Source organism: Pristiophorus japonicus, chromosome 22, assembly GCF_044704955.1.
Source record: "Pristiophorus japonicus isolate sPriJap1 chromosome 22, sPriJap1.hap1, whole genome shotgun sequence".
NCBI lineage: Eukaryota > Metazoa > Chordata > Chondrichthyes > Pristiophoridae > Pristiophorus > Pristiophorus japonicus.
This window is the reverse complement of record NC_091998.1, coordinates 57045660-57064249: the sequence shown is the minus strand read 5'-3', so window position 1 is coordinate 57064249 and position 18590 is coordinate 57045660. Positions and strand designations below refer to the sequence as shown.

Sequence of the window (18590 nt, the reverse complement as noted above, 5' to 3'; positions counted from 1 at the left end):
GAAACGTGCCAGTCACCTAGACAGAGACAGACTGGTTCATCCTTCGCATCGTCCGTTTGGGAATGAGGAAACCACTCCAGATACATTGGGTTTGGAAAGGGAAGGACATTTATTCAAATAGAAATTATTACAGATTAAATTATTAAAGCATACAGCCCTGTTAAGGATCGTTGCCGAATTATTAATATGGAAGCTTTTACAGGTGCAAAGCTCTATTCATTAGGGTACTGACATAATACATCGGGTGCTTACTTGGCCACCAGCATCTACCAAAATAGCACATCTTCCAAGGTATTGGTCTTGGTAAGTGAGAGGATACCTGGTTTGGTGTGCTGTCAACAAAGTGTGACGGGGAAAGCGTGACAGGAAATGAGCGCAACGCTTACAGAAAGCACACGCTGAAAGCAAGATTTTTAATATATTACGAGCAGATCTCTCATGGGGTCCCAGAGGCGTTCAGGGTGTTATCTTTTGAGGGGGGGGGGAAGAGATGGAGGGTGACAGCAATAATGAAATGGAGTGGACAGTACCTCAGGAGAGGGGACCATTTACAATGCCAACTAGCAGGGGAGCCAGGCAGGGTAGTTGGGTGATCAACAAGTTTTGTGGGAAAAAGATCGAGAAACAGGAGATGGGTCTCCCGGGCAAGATGCACTCAGAAAGGGTAATGAGAGAAACTCAAGAATATGGGGTCAGGGCGAGGGCGAGGGCAGAGGGGGAGGTTTAGTTTGGTGGACAAAGGGGAGTGGGGGAAGCAGTACAGCCAGCTGAATGGATGGCCTGAATCTTGGTCTCAGTCTCAATCTTAACAGAGACCTCTATGAGCTCCTTGTTGATGATGAGGGTAGAGGGGGCAGGGGAGAAGGGATTACGGAGAAAGAAAGATTTGCATTTACATAGCGTTTTTCACGATCATCGGACGTCTCAAAGCGCTTTACAGCCAATGAAGTACTTTTGGAGTGTAGTCAATGACGTAATGTGGGAAACACGGCAGCCAACTTGCGCACAGCAAGCTCCCACAAACAGCAATGTGACAATGACCAGATAATCTGTTTTTGTTATGTTGATTGAGGGATAAATATTGGCCCTAGGACACCGGGATACAGATCAGCCATGATCTAATTAAAGGGGAACATGCTCGAGGGGCTGAATGGCCTCCTCCTGTTCCTATGTTCCCTGCACAGTACATGAGCCAAGGGCATTCTGGCCCTCAAGGTTCATGCAATTGAGTCCTATTTGCTCATATCTACTTGCTGGGTTGATTTTTTTAGGCCGAGAGGTTTGGAAAAGGCTTAATGTTCTCAATGCTATTATATCATTGGTGGACAAATATTAAATCAGAACATCAAGATCTTTTAGTACCTGTACCTGCAAATGAATAGGATCACGGGCCTACACTTTACACATGGCTCTCAAGTTTCCATGGTATACATTTGTGTGACCCATGAAGAGAAAAAGCTTAGCAGATAGTCACCCTCCATCCATGAGGAGAATCGCCATGACAACTTAGAATTCCAACAGCCCACGCTCCACTACCTCACATCGGTCGAGCTCCTTTATATCTCGGGGCTCTGATAAACAGAAGTGCAACTCACCAGAGGAGACAGTGATGGAGGGATGGAGTGGTACAAGTCGAAAAACAACTGCAGGGTTGATGAGTCCAGAAAAGCTGTTGAAAGAAAGTGGAGGGTTTAACTCGGCAGTCGTGAAGCAGTGAAAGAAAAGGAGAAAATAAAACAGTGAAACGATATGAAGCCCAGCTGAGTATTGCCCCCTTGTTAAATACACATGGCACACAACAGCTGCCAACTGACAAGCCCCCTGCTCGTTGGAATAGTTGCTCATACCCACTCCTTGTTTCACATTTTCAGTGAAATATCTGGGCACAAAGAGGGGTTATATTAAAAGGTTTCTGCTGCGATACCAGGTGGGATCACCCCTTTAAACAACAGCAGACAAGCTGGTCTCTTCCCCCACGGAACCGTGTTTAGTGATAGATTTGCAAACAATGTTACATAAATTAGGGTTGTACTCCCTGGACTTTAGAAGGCTAAGGGGTGATCTGATCGAAGCTTTCAGGATATTCGGGGAACAGGTAGGGTAAACAGAGAGAAACTATTCCCGCTGGTTGGGGAGTCTAGGACTTGGGGACATAAAAATTAGAGCCAGACCTTTCAGGAGTGAAATTAGGAAACACTTCTACACACAAAGGGTGGTAGCAGTTTGGAACTCTCTTCCACAAACGGCAACTGATGCTGGGGGTCAATTGTTAATTTTAAAATCTGAGATTGATAAGATTTTTATTAACTAAAGGTATTAAGAGATATGGGCCAAAGGCGGGTATATGGAGTTAGGTTACAGGTCAGCCATAACCTCATTGAATGGCAGAACAGGCTCGAGAGGCTTAATGGCCTCCTCCTGATTCTATGTTTCTAATATTAAGTAGAGGACGGACCCCCCCATCTGTGCGATTGTTTTAATACAATAAAGCTCTCGTTCATTCACAAAACTACAAGTCCAAATGAAAGGAAGACATTTTTTTTTTTTAAATGAACTTGTATTCATGCAGTGTCTTATCACACCCGCAAAATGTTCAATTCGTGTCGCAGTCAATGAATTACTTAAGAAGCACAGTTACCATTGGTGTGTAGACAAATGCAGCAGCCATTTTGCATACGGCAAGTTCCCACACATAGCAAACAAGATAAATCATCAGTTAATCTGCCTTTGGCGATGTTGATTGAGGGAGTAATGCTGGCCAGAAATGAAGGAGCAATCCCCCGCTCTTTTTAGATAGGGCCGTGGTATCTTTTATGTTCACCTGAGAGGACAGATGGGGGCCTGGGTTTGACGTCTCATCCGAAAGACGGCACACCTCAGACAGTGCAGCGCTACCTCAGCACTGCACTGGGAGTGAGAGCTTGGAATCTGCTCTCAAGTCTCAGAAACAAGAGTCCAACCAACTGAGACAAGCAGACACTTTGGGGGGAAAAAACACACACAAGACAAAAAGAAACTACAAATGCTGGAAATGCACAGCAGGACTTTAATATTCCACGAGGAGAAAAGATAAGCTAACGTTCGGAGTGTGGGCCCTTAGTCACAACTGAAAGATAAGCAAGCATTTAGTAGGGTTGGGGGGCAAACGGGGGAGCGGGAAAGAAACAGCAGGTACTGTATCTGTTGATGAGATTTACTGGCTCTTCCACGCTCTCCTTTCCTTCCTCCTGTCCTACCAAATGCTCACCTAGTTTTCAGTTCTGAAGGCTCCACACCTGAAACGCTAGCCCGTCCTCTCTCTTCCCGGCTGCTGCTGTGCATTTCCGGCTCTCCTGGTCTTTTTCCCTTCGGATCTAAACAGAAAATGATGCAATTTATCAAGCCGGCGAAAAAAGCATCTCAAATGCTGGTGTGATCATCTGCCAGAAGACGGCTTCTGATTCTCACGGAAAGTTATCACAGCAACCCCTTCACTGCAGGCCTGAATCTCATTTCACGCCGAGCACTTCTCCTGGAACTCTACCCTTAAACAAATGCTCTTTTTGGCAGTTCACTTTGCAACTCAGCTCATCTGACACGTGCAAAAGACATTTCCAGCCAATTACGCTGCAGCGTCAGACGTGACACTGAAGCACTTCCTCGGCAGTCTGATGTCAGTGAATTTCAGTACGCCGATACTTCCAGCCATTTTAAAAGCATCATCATAGCGGTTGTTACAACGAAAGCACTTGGAAGTCAGACAATGTATTTGAAGTTCTAGGCAACTTTCGACAGCAACTTTGTGACGTCAGTTTGTTCTGACTGTGTTATACATATGAGGCTCGATGGTTGCGTCATCCTATAAAAACTGTAGCTGACTAACGTTTGTGACCTGCAGTGTGGACTTTTGGAAAAAATAAACAATTTGGGTTTTTATATCTAAGCATAAAGACCGCCTATTTCCAGCTCCGTAATATTGCCCGTCTCTGTCCCTGCCTCAGCTCATCTGCTGCTGAAGCCCTCATCCATGGCTTTGTTACCTCTAGACTTGCCTATTCCAACGCACTCCTGTCCGGCCTCCCACATTCTGCCCTACGTAAACTAGAGATGATCCAAAACTCGGCTGCCCCAAAACTCGGCTGCCCGTGTCCTAACTCGCACCAAGTCCCGCTCACCCATCACCCCCTGTGCTCACCGACCTACATTGGCTTCCGGTGAAGCAATGCCTCGAATTCAAAATTCTCATCCTTATTTTCAAATCCCTCCATGGCCTTTGGTCCTCCCTATCTGCCCCCCGAGATCTCTGCGCTCCTCTAATTCTGCCTCTTGAACATCCCTGATTATAATCGCTCAACCATTGGTGGCTGTGCCTTCTGTTGCCTGGGCCCCAAGCTCTGCAACTCGCTGCCTAAACCTCTCCGCCTCTCTACCTCTCTTTCCTCCTTCAAGACGCTCCTTAAAACCTACCTCTTTTGACCAAGCCTTTGGTTACCTGCAGTAATTTCTACTTATGCGGCTCGGTGTCAAATTGTTATCTCCTGTGAAGCGCCTTGGGACGTTTCACTACTTTAAAGGCGCTATATAAATACAAGTTGCTGTTGTTTTAGTAAAATGTTGTAGTTGATTCCATGATGACTGGAATCAACCCCCCGCCACCGATGGAGTAATTCTCACATTGTACTGGGCGAGGGATATCCCTGCAAGTGCCGACACACGGCACAAAACTGTGCTCAGGCCAAATGGAGCGGTTCCAACTGAGTTCAGCTAATAAAGGCTTCGACATAACTGGACCCCTCGGAGGTCCTGCAGCTCAGAGATGAACACTTTATAGCACAGCTCCCCCCTGGCTTTTTTTTGGTAATGAGCATTGACGTGAATCACTGCATAAAATGGGATTGATGAACAAAAATGAAACAATGTCAGGGTTTCCTCCATCAGTCTGCAGTGCATCAATAAATCACAGGTAAAAGGCAACCCGACCAGAAAATTCATTCACACTGTAACAGGAGCATCAATGTGAAGTGGGTCCACTTCGTTCCAGTTCCAGTGCAAATGTAGCCTGAATCCAGAGCCAGCGTCCAACACTAGTGCCAATGGCAGCGATTTGCTTTTTTAAAATGGGGGAAATGGGCCGAGTGACAGAATATAAACTCAAATCACTGATAAAAGTCACAGAATTCCCTGTAATAATAACTTATTCAGTAACCACAAAACCACAAGAATGGTTTCCTGTAAAATGATTGTTTGTTTCTGTCCCAACGTTCAACAATTCCTCTGAACGTGTTGAAGGATGATTCTCTGAAATGCAAGGTGCCAGTGAGAGTACTGGTTATGTTTAGGGTATAGAGTTGTTCTGTTTAAAGGGGCTGTTGCAGTTTGCACTCTCGCCCAACTCTTAGCTCGCGTCCACAACGTAAGTTTCCAGAAGCAGCCTCCTCGGAACTGACATTTACAGCTGTGTTCTGGCTAAAACTAACATCGAATTTATTTCAAAATTATATAATAACATAGCAGCAGACTGAGCAAGTGCTATAAAACTTGATACACGCAACTGGAACTGCTCCAAAAACAGTAATAGCCCAAAATCTTCATAGGTTTGCAGAGCAAACGAGTCTCTAAGGAAATGTTACGTGAGGGACAATCACTGTGTAAACTTGGATGGGCTCCCTTATGAGCCTGCACAACTCCCCACCTGTTTTTCCTGTATATGTTGCACACCAACAATCTGATGCATCCAGGTATAGGACCAGGAAAGTGTAGCCCCTAGTTTTGTTTTTAAGGTGGTGGGGGCCGAAATTGTCCCTTTTTCAGAGGCTCGTTAGCGCCTCCGGTGGGGGGGGGGGCGCGAAATGGCGCAAGTTACTCTTTTGCCCAGGGGTCGCGAAGTTGGCCGACATCCGCTTGCAGGGCGGAAGTTAAAGAGGAGGTCGCCAGCGCCTCGCCATCTTACATTTTTTGCCGATTCTCGGGTTGACTTCTCTACCTGTATTTTTGCGTGGTACCACGCTGCCCTGGTCGTCTCGTGGAGGACATCAGAGGTTTGCAGAATGCGCAGCGGCCCTTCTCGACGCGTCCCGTTAGCACCGCTGGTGTCACTGCTAAAGGAGGTGGGATGCGCGAGATTACGCTCCACTTCCTTTGAGGGGCAGTGAGCCCAATTCAGCGGCCGGCGTGGCAAGTCCCTGCCCCAGCAGGTTACCACCCCCAATCGGGATGCTGGGCAATTCCCACCGCGCCCCCCCCCCCCCACCCCACCGCCACCCCCCCCCCCACCACCCCCCCCCCACCACCACCGCCCCCCCCACCACCCCCCCCCCCCGCCACCCCCCCCCCCACCACCACCGCCCCCCCCCACCACCACCCCCCCCCCACCACCACCGCCCCCCCCACCACCACCCCCCCCCGCCACCACCCCCCCCCACCACCACCACCCCCCCCACCACCCCCCCCCCCCGCCACCCCCCCCCCCCACCGCCACCCCCCCCCCCACCACCACCTCCCCCCACCACCCCCCCCCCCCCACCACCACACCCCCCCCACCCCCCCCCCCGCCACCCCCCCCCCCACCACCACCCCCCCCCCACCACCACCCCCCCCCCACCGCCACCACCCCCCCCCACCGCCACCACCCCCCCCCACCGCCACCACCCCCCCCCGCCGCCACCCCCCCCCCACCACCACCTCCCCCCACCACCCCCCCCCCCCACCACCCCCCCCACCACCCCCCCCCCCCCCCCACCACCACACCCCCCCCCCCACCCCGCCCCGCCCATAGTCTTTTAAGGATTCATGCATTAATGTTCACATATTAAGCCGACTGTTTTCTGACCTTTCCTTTGCTTGTTTTACACTTGCCGAGACTGGGAGACTCAAGCCCAAATGGTGCAGTAGCCTGGTCCAGTACAACCGTAAGGCACAATGGCTGGTGCAAATGCATTCATATTACATAATGAAGCACATGAGCGAGATTGCTGACTAGATGGGCTGACCAGAATGGGGATGCTGACTCTGAATCACCCTCGACTGTGATCGAGATTAGGTCATGGCTTTCGCAGAGTGCCAGTACAATGTAACTGGGGCACATGTTTGAAATCACTGCCGCAGCAGATCACACCTTTGTGCTCAATGTTTTTGTGTCGCGGATAGTGACTGGCTGCGTGTGCAGAAAATTGCCCACTACAGGCATTTCATTCTGAGCACTCCATTTACCTTTTGACCACCAAGCCTTTTAATTACATGTGGATTTTTCTGCTATCATGGCCAAATAGACTTTCGTCTGTGAAAATAAATCAGGATTTTCTTCCATTTCCCCCCCCCCACCTCAAAGTAAGTTGTCAAAAATGCAAATCTTTATAAAACACTTTCATAAGGGATCAAGGGAATAACTCAAAGGAGTGCTGAGCTATTTCAGACTTGACAAGTGAGAATGTCAATGTTAAACCAGAACAAAATTACTTTGGGGTACTAAAAATAGAACTGCAAGCTTTATTGAATTTTAATGTTCAAAGGGACCTGCATTTCTGACTAGATTTTCAGGGCTTTTAATTCCACCATAACTCTGCTTTAGAATTGCAACACCATTCCTTATCTAAGCCAGCAGTTGCCTGGGATAGGGGGATTGTCGTATGCGGAGAAATTGAGTAGACTAGGCCTATATTCTCTAGAGTTTAGAAGAATAAGAGGTACTCTCATTGATCGCTGTGATTGGTCAACAACTCCATTATTGTTGGATCGTGTGACTACCAGGATGGTAGAAGGCGAACTAGACAGACTCTGATCTTTTTCATCGAACAATTCCCATCTTCCTAAATCTGTGGATAACTTTGCTTCTTTAAATCATCACATTGTCAATATAGTCAAACACTGGCTTTCATGTTAGTGAAGTGGGTCTAGCAGTGTAGACACTCAGCCTTCCAGATCGACACCAGATGCAGTCCGTAACAAATTCCAGTGCGCCCTATTACTGCTAAACAGGAAACGGTTAGCCCTGGGCAATGCTAACTCAAAATGGCAGTGAAACACGCAGGTCACTGAGCGTCAGAACATGAGAAATAGTAGCAGGAGTCGGCCTTTCGGCCCCTCGAGCCTGCTCCACCATTCAATAAATTCATGGCTGATCTGATCATGTACAGTTGTAGCAGGACTTCTCTACTTTTATACTCTATCCCCCTAGCAATAAAGGCCAACATTCCATTTGCCTTCCTTATTACTTGCTGTACCTGCATGCTAACTTTTTGTGTTTCATGTACAAGGACTCCCGGCTCCCTCTGTACCGCAGCATTTTGAAATCTCTCTCCATTTAAATAATAATTTGCTTTATTATTTTTTGTATCAAAAGTGCATGACCTCACATTTTTCCCCATTATACTCCATCTGACAAATTTTTGCCCACTCACTGAGCCTGTCTACATTCCTTTGCAGATTCTTTGTGTCCTCCACACAACTTGCTTTCCTACCTATCTTTGTATCATCTGCAAATTTGGCTACGTTACACATGGTACCTTCATCCAAATCATTAATATAAATTATAAATAGTTGAAGCACCAGCACTGATCCCTGTGGCAGCCCACTAGTTACAGTTTGCCAACCTGAAAATGACCCATTTATTCATAACTTGCTTACAGAAATGAACGTTAGGCTTTGCGAGAGAAATTGGTGCTGGGAGAATTCTGTGCAAAACATGAAACATTTAAAAAAAACCTGCGTCAATCTCTGAATTTAAGTCTCTAAACAGAAAATAACATTAACTTGCATGTATATAGAATCTTTAACGCAGTAAAAGACACTTCACAGGAACGTAATCAAAAAAAATGAGAGAACAAAACCAGGCTATGGTTAGGGACTGATGCGAACGGCTTTAAATAACACACAAAGAGACACCAGGATGAAACTAAAAGGTCATTTCATTTAGTTTCCTAGAAATTCATAAGGTGAACAGAATTAAATTTAAATTACATAATTTGAAAATGGAAAAGGTCATATGGGACAGGGCAGCTTTATTGGAAAAAAAACGTGAATTCTGGTCATATGATGAAGAACCTGATAGCTACAATAACAGTGCAGACAATGGCTAACAAATGCTGCAGAAAGGCAAAGAGACGGAGACCAGTGCATGTGGGAAATCTCTACACAGCATCAAGCACACCAAAATCCCTGTCACTGCTTATGCCCACGACAATCGCGACTGGCCAATCAATATGTTGTTAACCAGTGTGTGTGTGTTGGCTCAGCCTGCATGGGTCCCCGCAGCCAGGAAAATTAATGTGTTCAAATGTAAAACACTAAAACTAATTGTCGAATCATGCAGCCCACACAAAATGTACAGGCCCAGTGAGAGCATACAGATAGAAACAACAGCTACTAAACAACACTGACGGTGGAGGAGAAGGAATGTGGGAAAGGGAGGAGGAGAGAGATGGGAAGGAGATGAAGGAAGGAGAGTGAGGGTGGGGGGGGGCGGGAAGAGAGAGACGGAGGAAAGGGGAAAGGAGAGAGGGGGAAGGAGGAAATAGGAGAGAAAGAGCAGGTGCGAGAGGTGGACGGAGGGTGGGGAGGAGATGGAGGGTTTGTGGGGGAGTGTGTGTGTCGGAGTGAAACATAGAAAATAGGTGGAGGAGTAGGCCATTCGGCCCTTCGAGCCTGCACCGCCATTCAATAAGATCATGGCTGATCATGCAACTTCAGTACCCCATTCTTGCTTTCTCTCCATATCCCTTGATCCATTTAGCCATAAGGGCCACATTTAACTTCCTTTTGAATATATCTAACGAACTGGCCTCAACAATTATCTGTGGTAGAGAATTCCACAGGTTCACAATTCTCTGAGTGAAGAAGTTTCTCCTTATCTCGGTCCTAAATGGCTTCCCCCTTATCCTTAGACTGTGACCCCTGGTTCTGGACTTCCCCATCGGGAACATTCTTCCTGCATCTAACCTGTCCAATCCCATCAGAATTTTATATGTTTCCAGGAGATCCCCTCTCATTCTTCTAAATTCCAGTGAATATAAGCCTAGTCGATCCAGTCTTTCTTCATATGTCAGTCCTGCTATCCCGGGAATCAGTCTGGTGAACCTTCGCTGCACACCCTCAATAGCAAGAATATCCTTCCTCAGATTAGGAGACCAAAACTGTACCCACAATATTCAAGGTGTGGCCTCACCAAGGCCCTGTACAACTGCAGTAAGACCTTCCTGCTCCTATACTCAAATCTCCTAGCTATGAAGGCCAACATGCCATTGGCCTTCTTCACCGCCTGCTGTACCTGCATGCCAACTTTCAATGACTGATGTACCCAGGGGTCTCGTTGCACCTCTCCTTTTCCTAATCTGTCACCATTCAGATAATATTCTGTCTCGCTGTTTTTGCCACCAAAGCGGATAACCTCACATTTATCTACATTATACTGCATCTGCCATGCATTTGCCCATTCACCTAACCTGTCCAAATCCCCCTGCAGCCTCTTAGCATCCTCCTCACAGCTCGCACTGCCACCCAGCTTAGTGTCATCTGCAAACTTGGAGATATTACATTCAATTCCTTCGTCCAAATCACTAATGTATATTGTAAACAGCTGGGGTCCCAGCAATGAACCTTGCGGTACCCCACTAGTCACTGCCTGCCATTCTGAAAAGGACCCGTTTATTCCTACTCTTTGCCTCCTATCTGCCAACCAGTTCTCTATCCACGTCAATACTTTACCCCCAATTCTATGTGCTTTAATTTTGCACACTAATCTCTTGTGTGGGACCTTGTCAAAAGCCTTTTGAAAGTGTGTGTGGGGGAGAGATTAAGATTTTCATCTTAAATGTTAATATAGTGACAAACAATCTGATGATAAAAGTATTGAATATGACCTTACCTGACCTCCAGCTGGTTGGAATCTGGACAGTACAGAGGTCGTCTGAGGACTCATCTGTTGACGTGCCAATAAAGTCGAAGTTGAGGCAGTTGTGAGCTAGCTTGAGAAGCTGCATTAGGAGACCGTGCTGGCTTTCGTCATTCAGGTTCAAGCTCTTCCCAGATGCCTGCAAGAACACGCATGCCATTAGCACCGATCCAAACAACAGGAGGAGTGTCAATACCCGGAGCAGGGCCATCAATGTCAGTGCTTTCACTGCCACACCTTTCAATTATCCGCCACAGTGCTATCACTGGCATTTCAGTAAAGTGTAAGGAGGTCAAATTTTCAATCTAGTCACCCTGAACTGCGAAAAACAGTGAAACATACAATTCGCCAATTACTGTGACAGTGCCCATAGTCGGTTGATGAATATAATGGCCCAGAAATTGCGGTTGGAGGCTTCCTACAGACGGATGTTTCTGAATCCCAAAAAATTCAGAAAATACCTGTTGGTCCCGGAGGAATGAACACTTCCGCTTCGGGGCAAAGATTCGCAGCCCAGTGCATCCTGGGATTGCATGGGCCGGACTGCCAATCGAAAAAAAGTATTTTCTCATTGATAGTACTGGTGAGTTCTGTTTGTATGGAGCTCCCATTATTATGAATGGGAATACCCCCAAAAACAAAGACAACGCAATACATGAATAAAAAAACCAAAGAAAACATATTGTGATGCAGGCATTGCAATGAGGGAGGAGGAGTGTGAAATATTAGATGAAATAAACATAGTGAGAGAGGAAGTATTAAAGGGTTTAGCAGCTGTGAAAGTGGATAAATCCACAGGCCCGGATGAAATGTATCCCAGGCTGTTAAGAGAAGCAAAAGAGGAAATAGCAGAGGCTCTGACCATCATTTTCCAATACTCTTTGGCTACAGGTATGGTACTGGAGGACTGCTAACGTGGTACCTTTTTTTAAAAAGAGAGAGCGGGACAGACCGAGTAATTACAGGCCAGTCAGCCTAACTTCGGTGGTGGGAAAATTATTGGAAAAAATTCTGAGGGGCAGGATAAATCTTCATTTAGAAAAACACGGATTAATCAAGGACAGTCAGCATGGATTTGATAAGGGAAGGTCTTGTCTGACTAACTGGATTGAATTTTTTGAGGAGGTAAGAAGGAGGGTCGATGAGGGTAGTGTGTCTGGATTTTAGCAAGGCTTCTGATAAGGTCCCACATGGCAGACAGGTCACGAAAGTAAAATTCCATCAATACATAACTAAAAAAAAACATACCACTTATTTAAAATGATAGTGTTTTAGAAAAACTTTTTTTTGAATTTTTTAAAATGTTTTAATAGTGTTAAAAATAAACTTACCTTAATGGACAATGTTTGTAATATAAAAATTAGTCATAAAATATAATTTTTCTATCTTTTAAAACTCTTACGCTGGCCCAGCGGGGAAGTCAGGGGGAGGAGGAGATGTGCCGTCAAATGGAAGTTACTCTTCCAACAAACCACGTGCCCTCAAATTGGCGAAGGATGGCAGCTGCCCCTACAAATTGAGGGCTGTTAAATCAAGCGAGGAGGCTGGTGAAAGGAGGCCTGGAATTTTTCCTGGCGCAGACTCGATGGGCCGAATGGCCTCCTTCTGTGCTGTACTCTTCTATGAAAAGCAGGCTTTGCGCTTGCTGTTACCAGGCGCAAGAGTTTTAAGGACATTCGCTGGGTAAATCGCCCAACTCTCTGCCCGCAGAGGCCCTTTACTTTTTGACAGATCGCAAGTGCGGGCTTTTGGCGCATGCGCAGTGCACGCCTAAATCCAGAATTTCGGGCACCAGTGTACATCGTACGCACCCGGAGCACCCGCAAGTTACGGCCCAATGATTTGCTTGTAATGTATACTTGCCCACAATGTGTGCATTTTATCATTTCTGGCTGCGAGTCCTAAGTCGCAGTGCAGTAGGGGATGCCTCCTGTGGCTGGGGTCAGAGTAGCAGTACTTGCCCCGCCTTTGGGCCAATGCCATTGCATCGCATTGCTATCATTGAGTAGATTCAGGGCGGTGGTCACAGCACGTCTGGCTGCACCAGTCCTTCATTTGTGACTTGATGTTTCTGGCTGGCAAGCATTCCCGACAATGGGAAAAGGCCCATGCAGTGTATAAACCACACACAGGGGACAGACCGAGAGCAAAGAGCTAGAGAACGGTATCCTGAATCACCTGTTCATGCAAAGATGCTGTAAGGCGATTTAGATAGGTTGAGTGAGTGGACACACACATGGCAGATGCAGTATAACGTGGATAAATGTGAAGTTATCCACTTTGGTAGGAAAAACATAAAGACAAAGTATAATTTAAATGGTGATGGCTTGGGAAGTGTCGATGTACAGAGGGACCTGGGTGTCCTTGCACACCAGTCATTGAAAGCAAACATGCCGGGCCAGCAAGCAGTTAGGAAGGCAAATGGTATGTTGGCCTTCATTGCAAGAGGATTTGAGTACAGGAGCAAGGATGTCTTACTACAGTTATACAGGGCCTTGGTGAGACTGCACCTGGAGTATTGTGTGCAGTTTTGGTCTCCTTACCCGAGAAAGGATATACTTGCCAGAGGGAGTGCAGCGAAGGTTCACCAGACTGATTCCTGGGATGGCAGGACTGTCGTATGAGGAGAGATTGGGTCGACTTGGCCTGTATTCACTAGAGTTTAGAAGAATGAGAGGGGATCTCATTGAAACGTATAAAATTCTGATTGGGTTGGACAGACTGGATGCGGGAAGAATGTTTCCCCTGGCTGGGAAGTCTAGAACAAGGGATCACAGTCTCAGGATACGGGTAGGAAATTTAGGACCGAGATGAGGAGAAATATTTTCACTCAAGAGGGTGGTAAACCTGTGGAATTCTCTACCACAGAAGGCTGTGGAGGCCAAGTCACTGAATATATTTAAGAGGGAGATAGATAGATTTCTAGAAACAAAAGGCATCAAGGGGTATGGGGAAAAAGCAGGAATATGGTGTTGAGATAGAGGATCAACCATGGTCATATTGAATGGCTGTGCAGACTCGAAGGGCCGAATGGCATACTACTACTCCTATTTTCTATGTTTCTATGTTTCATGCTTGCTTTTGCAAGTGATGTTTGCACCACATAATTTGAACTACAAGGCTGCCTTTTGGACGTGACGTCCTGGTACAAATAGGGTATTCGATCATCTAAAGGTCCCATTAACTATCTAGCATTGCCGTCCCGTCTGATTGTTGGTAACATGTGAAGCACTTACCTGCTTTAGTAAATTGCACGAGAGTGTGAAGATATCAAATAGTGACGTGTCTCTAAACGATGACGCAATCTTCCTATGCTTTGTCAGCGGGTGTGTAGTGTCAGCCTAGAGGGAAGGAAACAAAATCATCAACCCATATGTTTCATCTGCATTCACAAGTCAATTATAATAGTTCACAACTCATTCAAAATAGCAATGCAGATTAACAAGGCCATAAAAATGCAATAAAAGCATTGGGGTTCATTTCTAGAGTAGAATTGAAAGGCAGAGAGGCTAGGTTAAACTTGTATACAACTTTGGTTAGTCCACACTTGGAGCACTGTACAGTGCTGGTCTCTATATTATAGAAAGCATATAGAGGCACTGGAGAAGGTGCAAAAAAGATTTACAAGGATATCATAATTAAGAGGTTATGGCCGAGAAATTCCGGCTCCCCGTTTAGGGGGTGGTAACAGTCGCCAAGTGCAGAAGACTCACCTCTCGCGAGAAACTGGGTTTACTGCCGCCCCCCCCTCCATCAAAGGAAGTGGAGCGCTAAATCAAGTAGCGGGACGCACCGCTCACTGGGCCGTGTAGCGCTGCCGAGTAGGATTAAAGGGAAGGGCCTGCGCTGCATACTCTTCAGAATAAAAAGGGTCCGACCTGGACCACCGGGGTTGCGGGGGTGCCGGGCTGAGCAATCGCAGCACGGACACCCTCGTTCAAATCGGCACCGGTGCCAAAAAGAAAAGCAGCCATTTTTTTCCCCACGAGCCGCCGCCCACCCCCTCCTTAACCTTGGCCTCGCTAGCGGCAGGTTACCCGCCACATGTCCTCTGAAGCTGTTGCATTCATCGCTCCACTGCAGCTTCAGGGGGCAATTCTGAATTGGGATAGGGTCGACTTAGAGAAGATCTTTCCACTTGTGGTGGGGGGGGGGGGGGTGGAGACCAAAACTAGGGTCATAATTCAGTGCCCCTCCATCAGCAGCTGTGATGTTCTGAGGACACTCATTTCCTGTGTTCCAAGTCTGGCAGGCAAGCTGTGCAGAGTGGAGCAGCGATGGATACCAGTCAGGTCACAAAACCAGCAACCTTTAGATAATTAAAAGGTTCATATTTATCTTCCAATCAATCATTGAGCTAAAGACTGAACAGGCGGAGGGAGGCTCCTTTCCCAAGAAATGAGAAGGCTTGGGGGGAGGTGACACAATAAAGGTCTTAAAAATTAAAAAGGAGTTTTGAGTGGGTAAACGTAGAGAAAATGCTTCCACTTGTGGAGGAGACCAGAACTAGTGGCCATAAATATAGGATAATCACTAATAAATCCAATAAGCAATTCCTGACTTTCTCTATCCTTGCTGAGACCAAGTTAGAAAGAAAATTAAAATACCAAAGTTCAAAAGCTAAACATGTGACAGCTTGAACAAGCTCAGTAAATAACCCGTACTCTCTGAAGAAGATTGACCACAGCTCAGTCATGGGAATCGGTTGCCCCGTCAGACTGATGAGCGGGATTAAAAAGCGCATTTCATACCCAGCTGAATACAAGAGCAGAAAAGATAGCATTTTCAAAATACCAATATATTACATGTATACAACACAATGTCCCAGTGAAGCCTGACTGATATTCACCGTACAAACCCTTTTGTTGTTGGGAGTGGGCTGGGGTTGCTTTTATTTACTCTGTACATAAATGATTGGGACTTCGGACTGGAAGGAATAATACTGAAATTTGCTGACGACGCCAAGTTGGGGGATGTGATAAATTGTGAGCCCGGTTGTGAAAGACTGCAGGATACAAGGGCCTTGAAAGGGTCGATGCAGGGAGGATGTTCCCTCTGGCTTGGGAGTCTAGAACCTGGGGTCACAGTCTCAGAATAAGGGGTCGGCCATTTAGGACTGAGATGAGGAGAAAACAGAGAGTAGGAATAAACGGGTCATTTTCGGGTTGGCAGAATGTGTAACTAGTGGGGTGCCGCAAGGATCAGTGCTTGGGCCTCAGCTACTCACAATCTATATCAATGATTGGGATGAGGGGACCAAATGTACTATAACCAAGTTTGCTGGTGATACAAAGCTCGGTGGGAATGTAAGTTGTGGGGAGGATGCAAAGAGGCTTCAAGGGGATAGAGACAGTCTGAGTGAGTGGGCAAGAACATGGCAAGTGGAACCAAGTCGAGGCCCAGGGGACAACACCAGGCCCATTCAGCCTGACACTGGAAGGGGTAGTTAGGACAAGATGTCAAGTTAGCACTAACTTAGTGCGAGAGATGGTATGACTTTCAGGGCAGTAAGTGGGAATGAGCGGCTCATGTTTTAAGTAAAACAATTAGCTGGCTCTAAAACTTGCCATAGACAGAACATGACAGGCACACAAGTACAAAACATACGAAGGAAGGAAACGGAAAAATAAATGAAGAACTAAAACAAATACTTCGCTGAGATATGCTGTGGCACTTACCTGGTTTATTTCATTGGTTAACTGAGAGAGAATCATGACTCCGATAATACAGTGCTCAACGCTGCCCTGGGGAGAAGCAGAGAAACAATGTGGTTGTTCACTTTCCCTTCCCATACTATTCCCAAAGCAAATTAGCCGTGATTATTAACAACTGATCTGTTAATCCCTTGGCATTTGAAGCTGATTAATACAGTGGCAACTCTGCCACCTCCAAATGAAAGCCGCACTGAAGTGCCAATCAAACTGAGAAGGGAGGATTTACCAAACAGTACATAAACATGCTGCATTTCAGGTCGACAAAAGAACAGAATGGGCTTAATGACCATTTAGACTGAGCAATGGCCTCATTCACTCGGCAAGCCTCACTGTGGAGCCAGGTACAAGTGTTACTTCAGAAAAGATAAATAGATAAAGAATTTTCCCCGTCAGATTTTCTATCCTCTTTTCCTGACGTCATTGTCTCCTGCTGGACTATGATTCCATAGGTGCCCTCACTCACCGTGCTCACGTGTCCATGCCCCATGATACAATAGATGGAGAGAATCTGTTTCTACTGGCTGGGAGGGTCACAGATTTTAAATAATTGACATAAAAGCCAGGGATGAAATGAAGATACTTTTCTTTTAAACACAGCAGTGGAAGCAAATTCAGTAATATCTTTCAAAAGGAAACTGGATAAGTGTTTAAAAAGATTTTTTTTTTGCAGCACTATGGGGCAAGAGCAGGGGAGTAGGACTACTTGGTATCTCTTTCAGGGAGGTGGCACAGGCATGATGGGCCGAACGGCCTTCTGCTGTGCTCTTTGATTCTGAATCTACGCATGGATACCAATAGGCTATCTGATCACTGTCTGCATCAAACAGCCTGTTGACAGGAGGGCGGATGGGGGATGGGGGGGAGAGAAGACAGAAAGGGCATCCCAGCTAAGGGCGATTCTGTCCTCCTTCACCATCTGCGGGCTGACATTTTCCAGCACGGGTCACTGTGCCATTGATCAGTAGAAGGATCCCTGCCCGATTCCGCTCTCTGAAGCTCAGAGACACTGACATTCCCAACTCAGATCAGCTAACTCAGCATTGATACAGGAAAAGGCCATTCAGCCCCTCGAGCCTGTCCCGCCATTCAATTAGATTATGGTTGGTTGTTATCTCAACTCCACCTACCTGCCTTTGTTCGGTATCCCTTAATACCTAACAGTTTGCGAGCTGAACCTGGGACCCCTTTGGGCTACAGAGCTCACTGCAGACAGCGCTCGTCTCCTGAGCTGGGGCAAGGAGGGGGGGGGGGCGTCTGACAAACATTTTTAACTTCACTTTGTAAAGAAAGATTTGGATTTATATAGCACCTTTCACGACCACCAGACATCTCAATGTGCTTTACAGCCAATTAAGTACTTTTTGGAGTGTAATCACTGTTGTAATATAGGAAATGCGGCAGCCAACTTGTGCACAGCAAACTCCCACAAACAGTAATGACCAGATAATGTGTTTTAGTGATGTTAATTGAGGGATAAATATTGGCCAGGACACTGGGGAAAACTCCCCTGCTCTTCTTCAAAACAGTGCCATGGGATCTTTTACGTCCACCTGAGGGAGCAGACGGGGCCTCGGTTTAACGTCTCATCCGAAAGATGGCACCTCCGACAGTGCAACGCTCCCTCAGCACGGCCCCTTTGACAGTGCTGCACTCCCTCAGCACTGCACTGGCGTGTCAGCCTAGGTGTCAGGTGTCACTCAAACCTTCTGACTCAGAGGCGAGAGTGCTACCCACTGAGCCACGGCTGATACAGTACTTGATTCCCAAGAGAAATACATGCACTAAGGACGATTACCACAAAAAACTTGAAAATAAATTTAAAACTTGAGCTATATCAGTTTTTGAAGCCAGAATAAAGATTTGCTCCAGAACCCCACATGGTAGATTGGTCATGAAGGTTAAAACCCATGGGATACAGGGCAAAGTGGCAAGTTGGCTCCAAAACTGGCTTGGAGGTAGGAAGCAAAGGGTAATGATTGATGAATGTTTTTGTGACTGGAAGGATGTTTCCA

The 18590-nt window shown here is 46.6% G+C and overlaps 1 protein-coding gene across 2 annotated transcripts in view; it reads right to left on the bottom strand.

Annotated features, from left to right (window-relative positions):
* Nucleotides 1-18590, bottom strand: part of xpo7 (exportin 7) — a 131914-nt gene that overhangs the window by 47963 nt on the left and 65361 nt on the right. For both annotated transcript variants that reach the window (XM_070866166.1, XM_070866165.1), the window contains exons 5-8: nt 16543-16608; nt 14101-14205; nt 10838-11003; nt 1596-1669 (exon numbers count right to left, since the gene is read on the bottom strand). In XM_070866166.1, coding sequence (XP_070722267.1) covers nt 1596-1669; nt 10838-11003; nt 14101-14205; nt 16543-16608 — 411 coding nt within the window. The remainder of the gene's footprint in view (nt 1-1595; nt 1670-10837; nt 11004-14100; nt 14206-16542; nt 16609-18590) is intronic.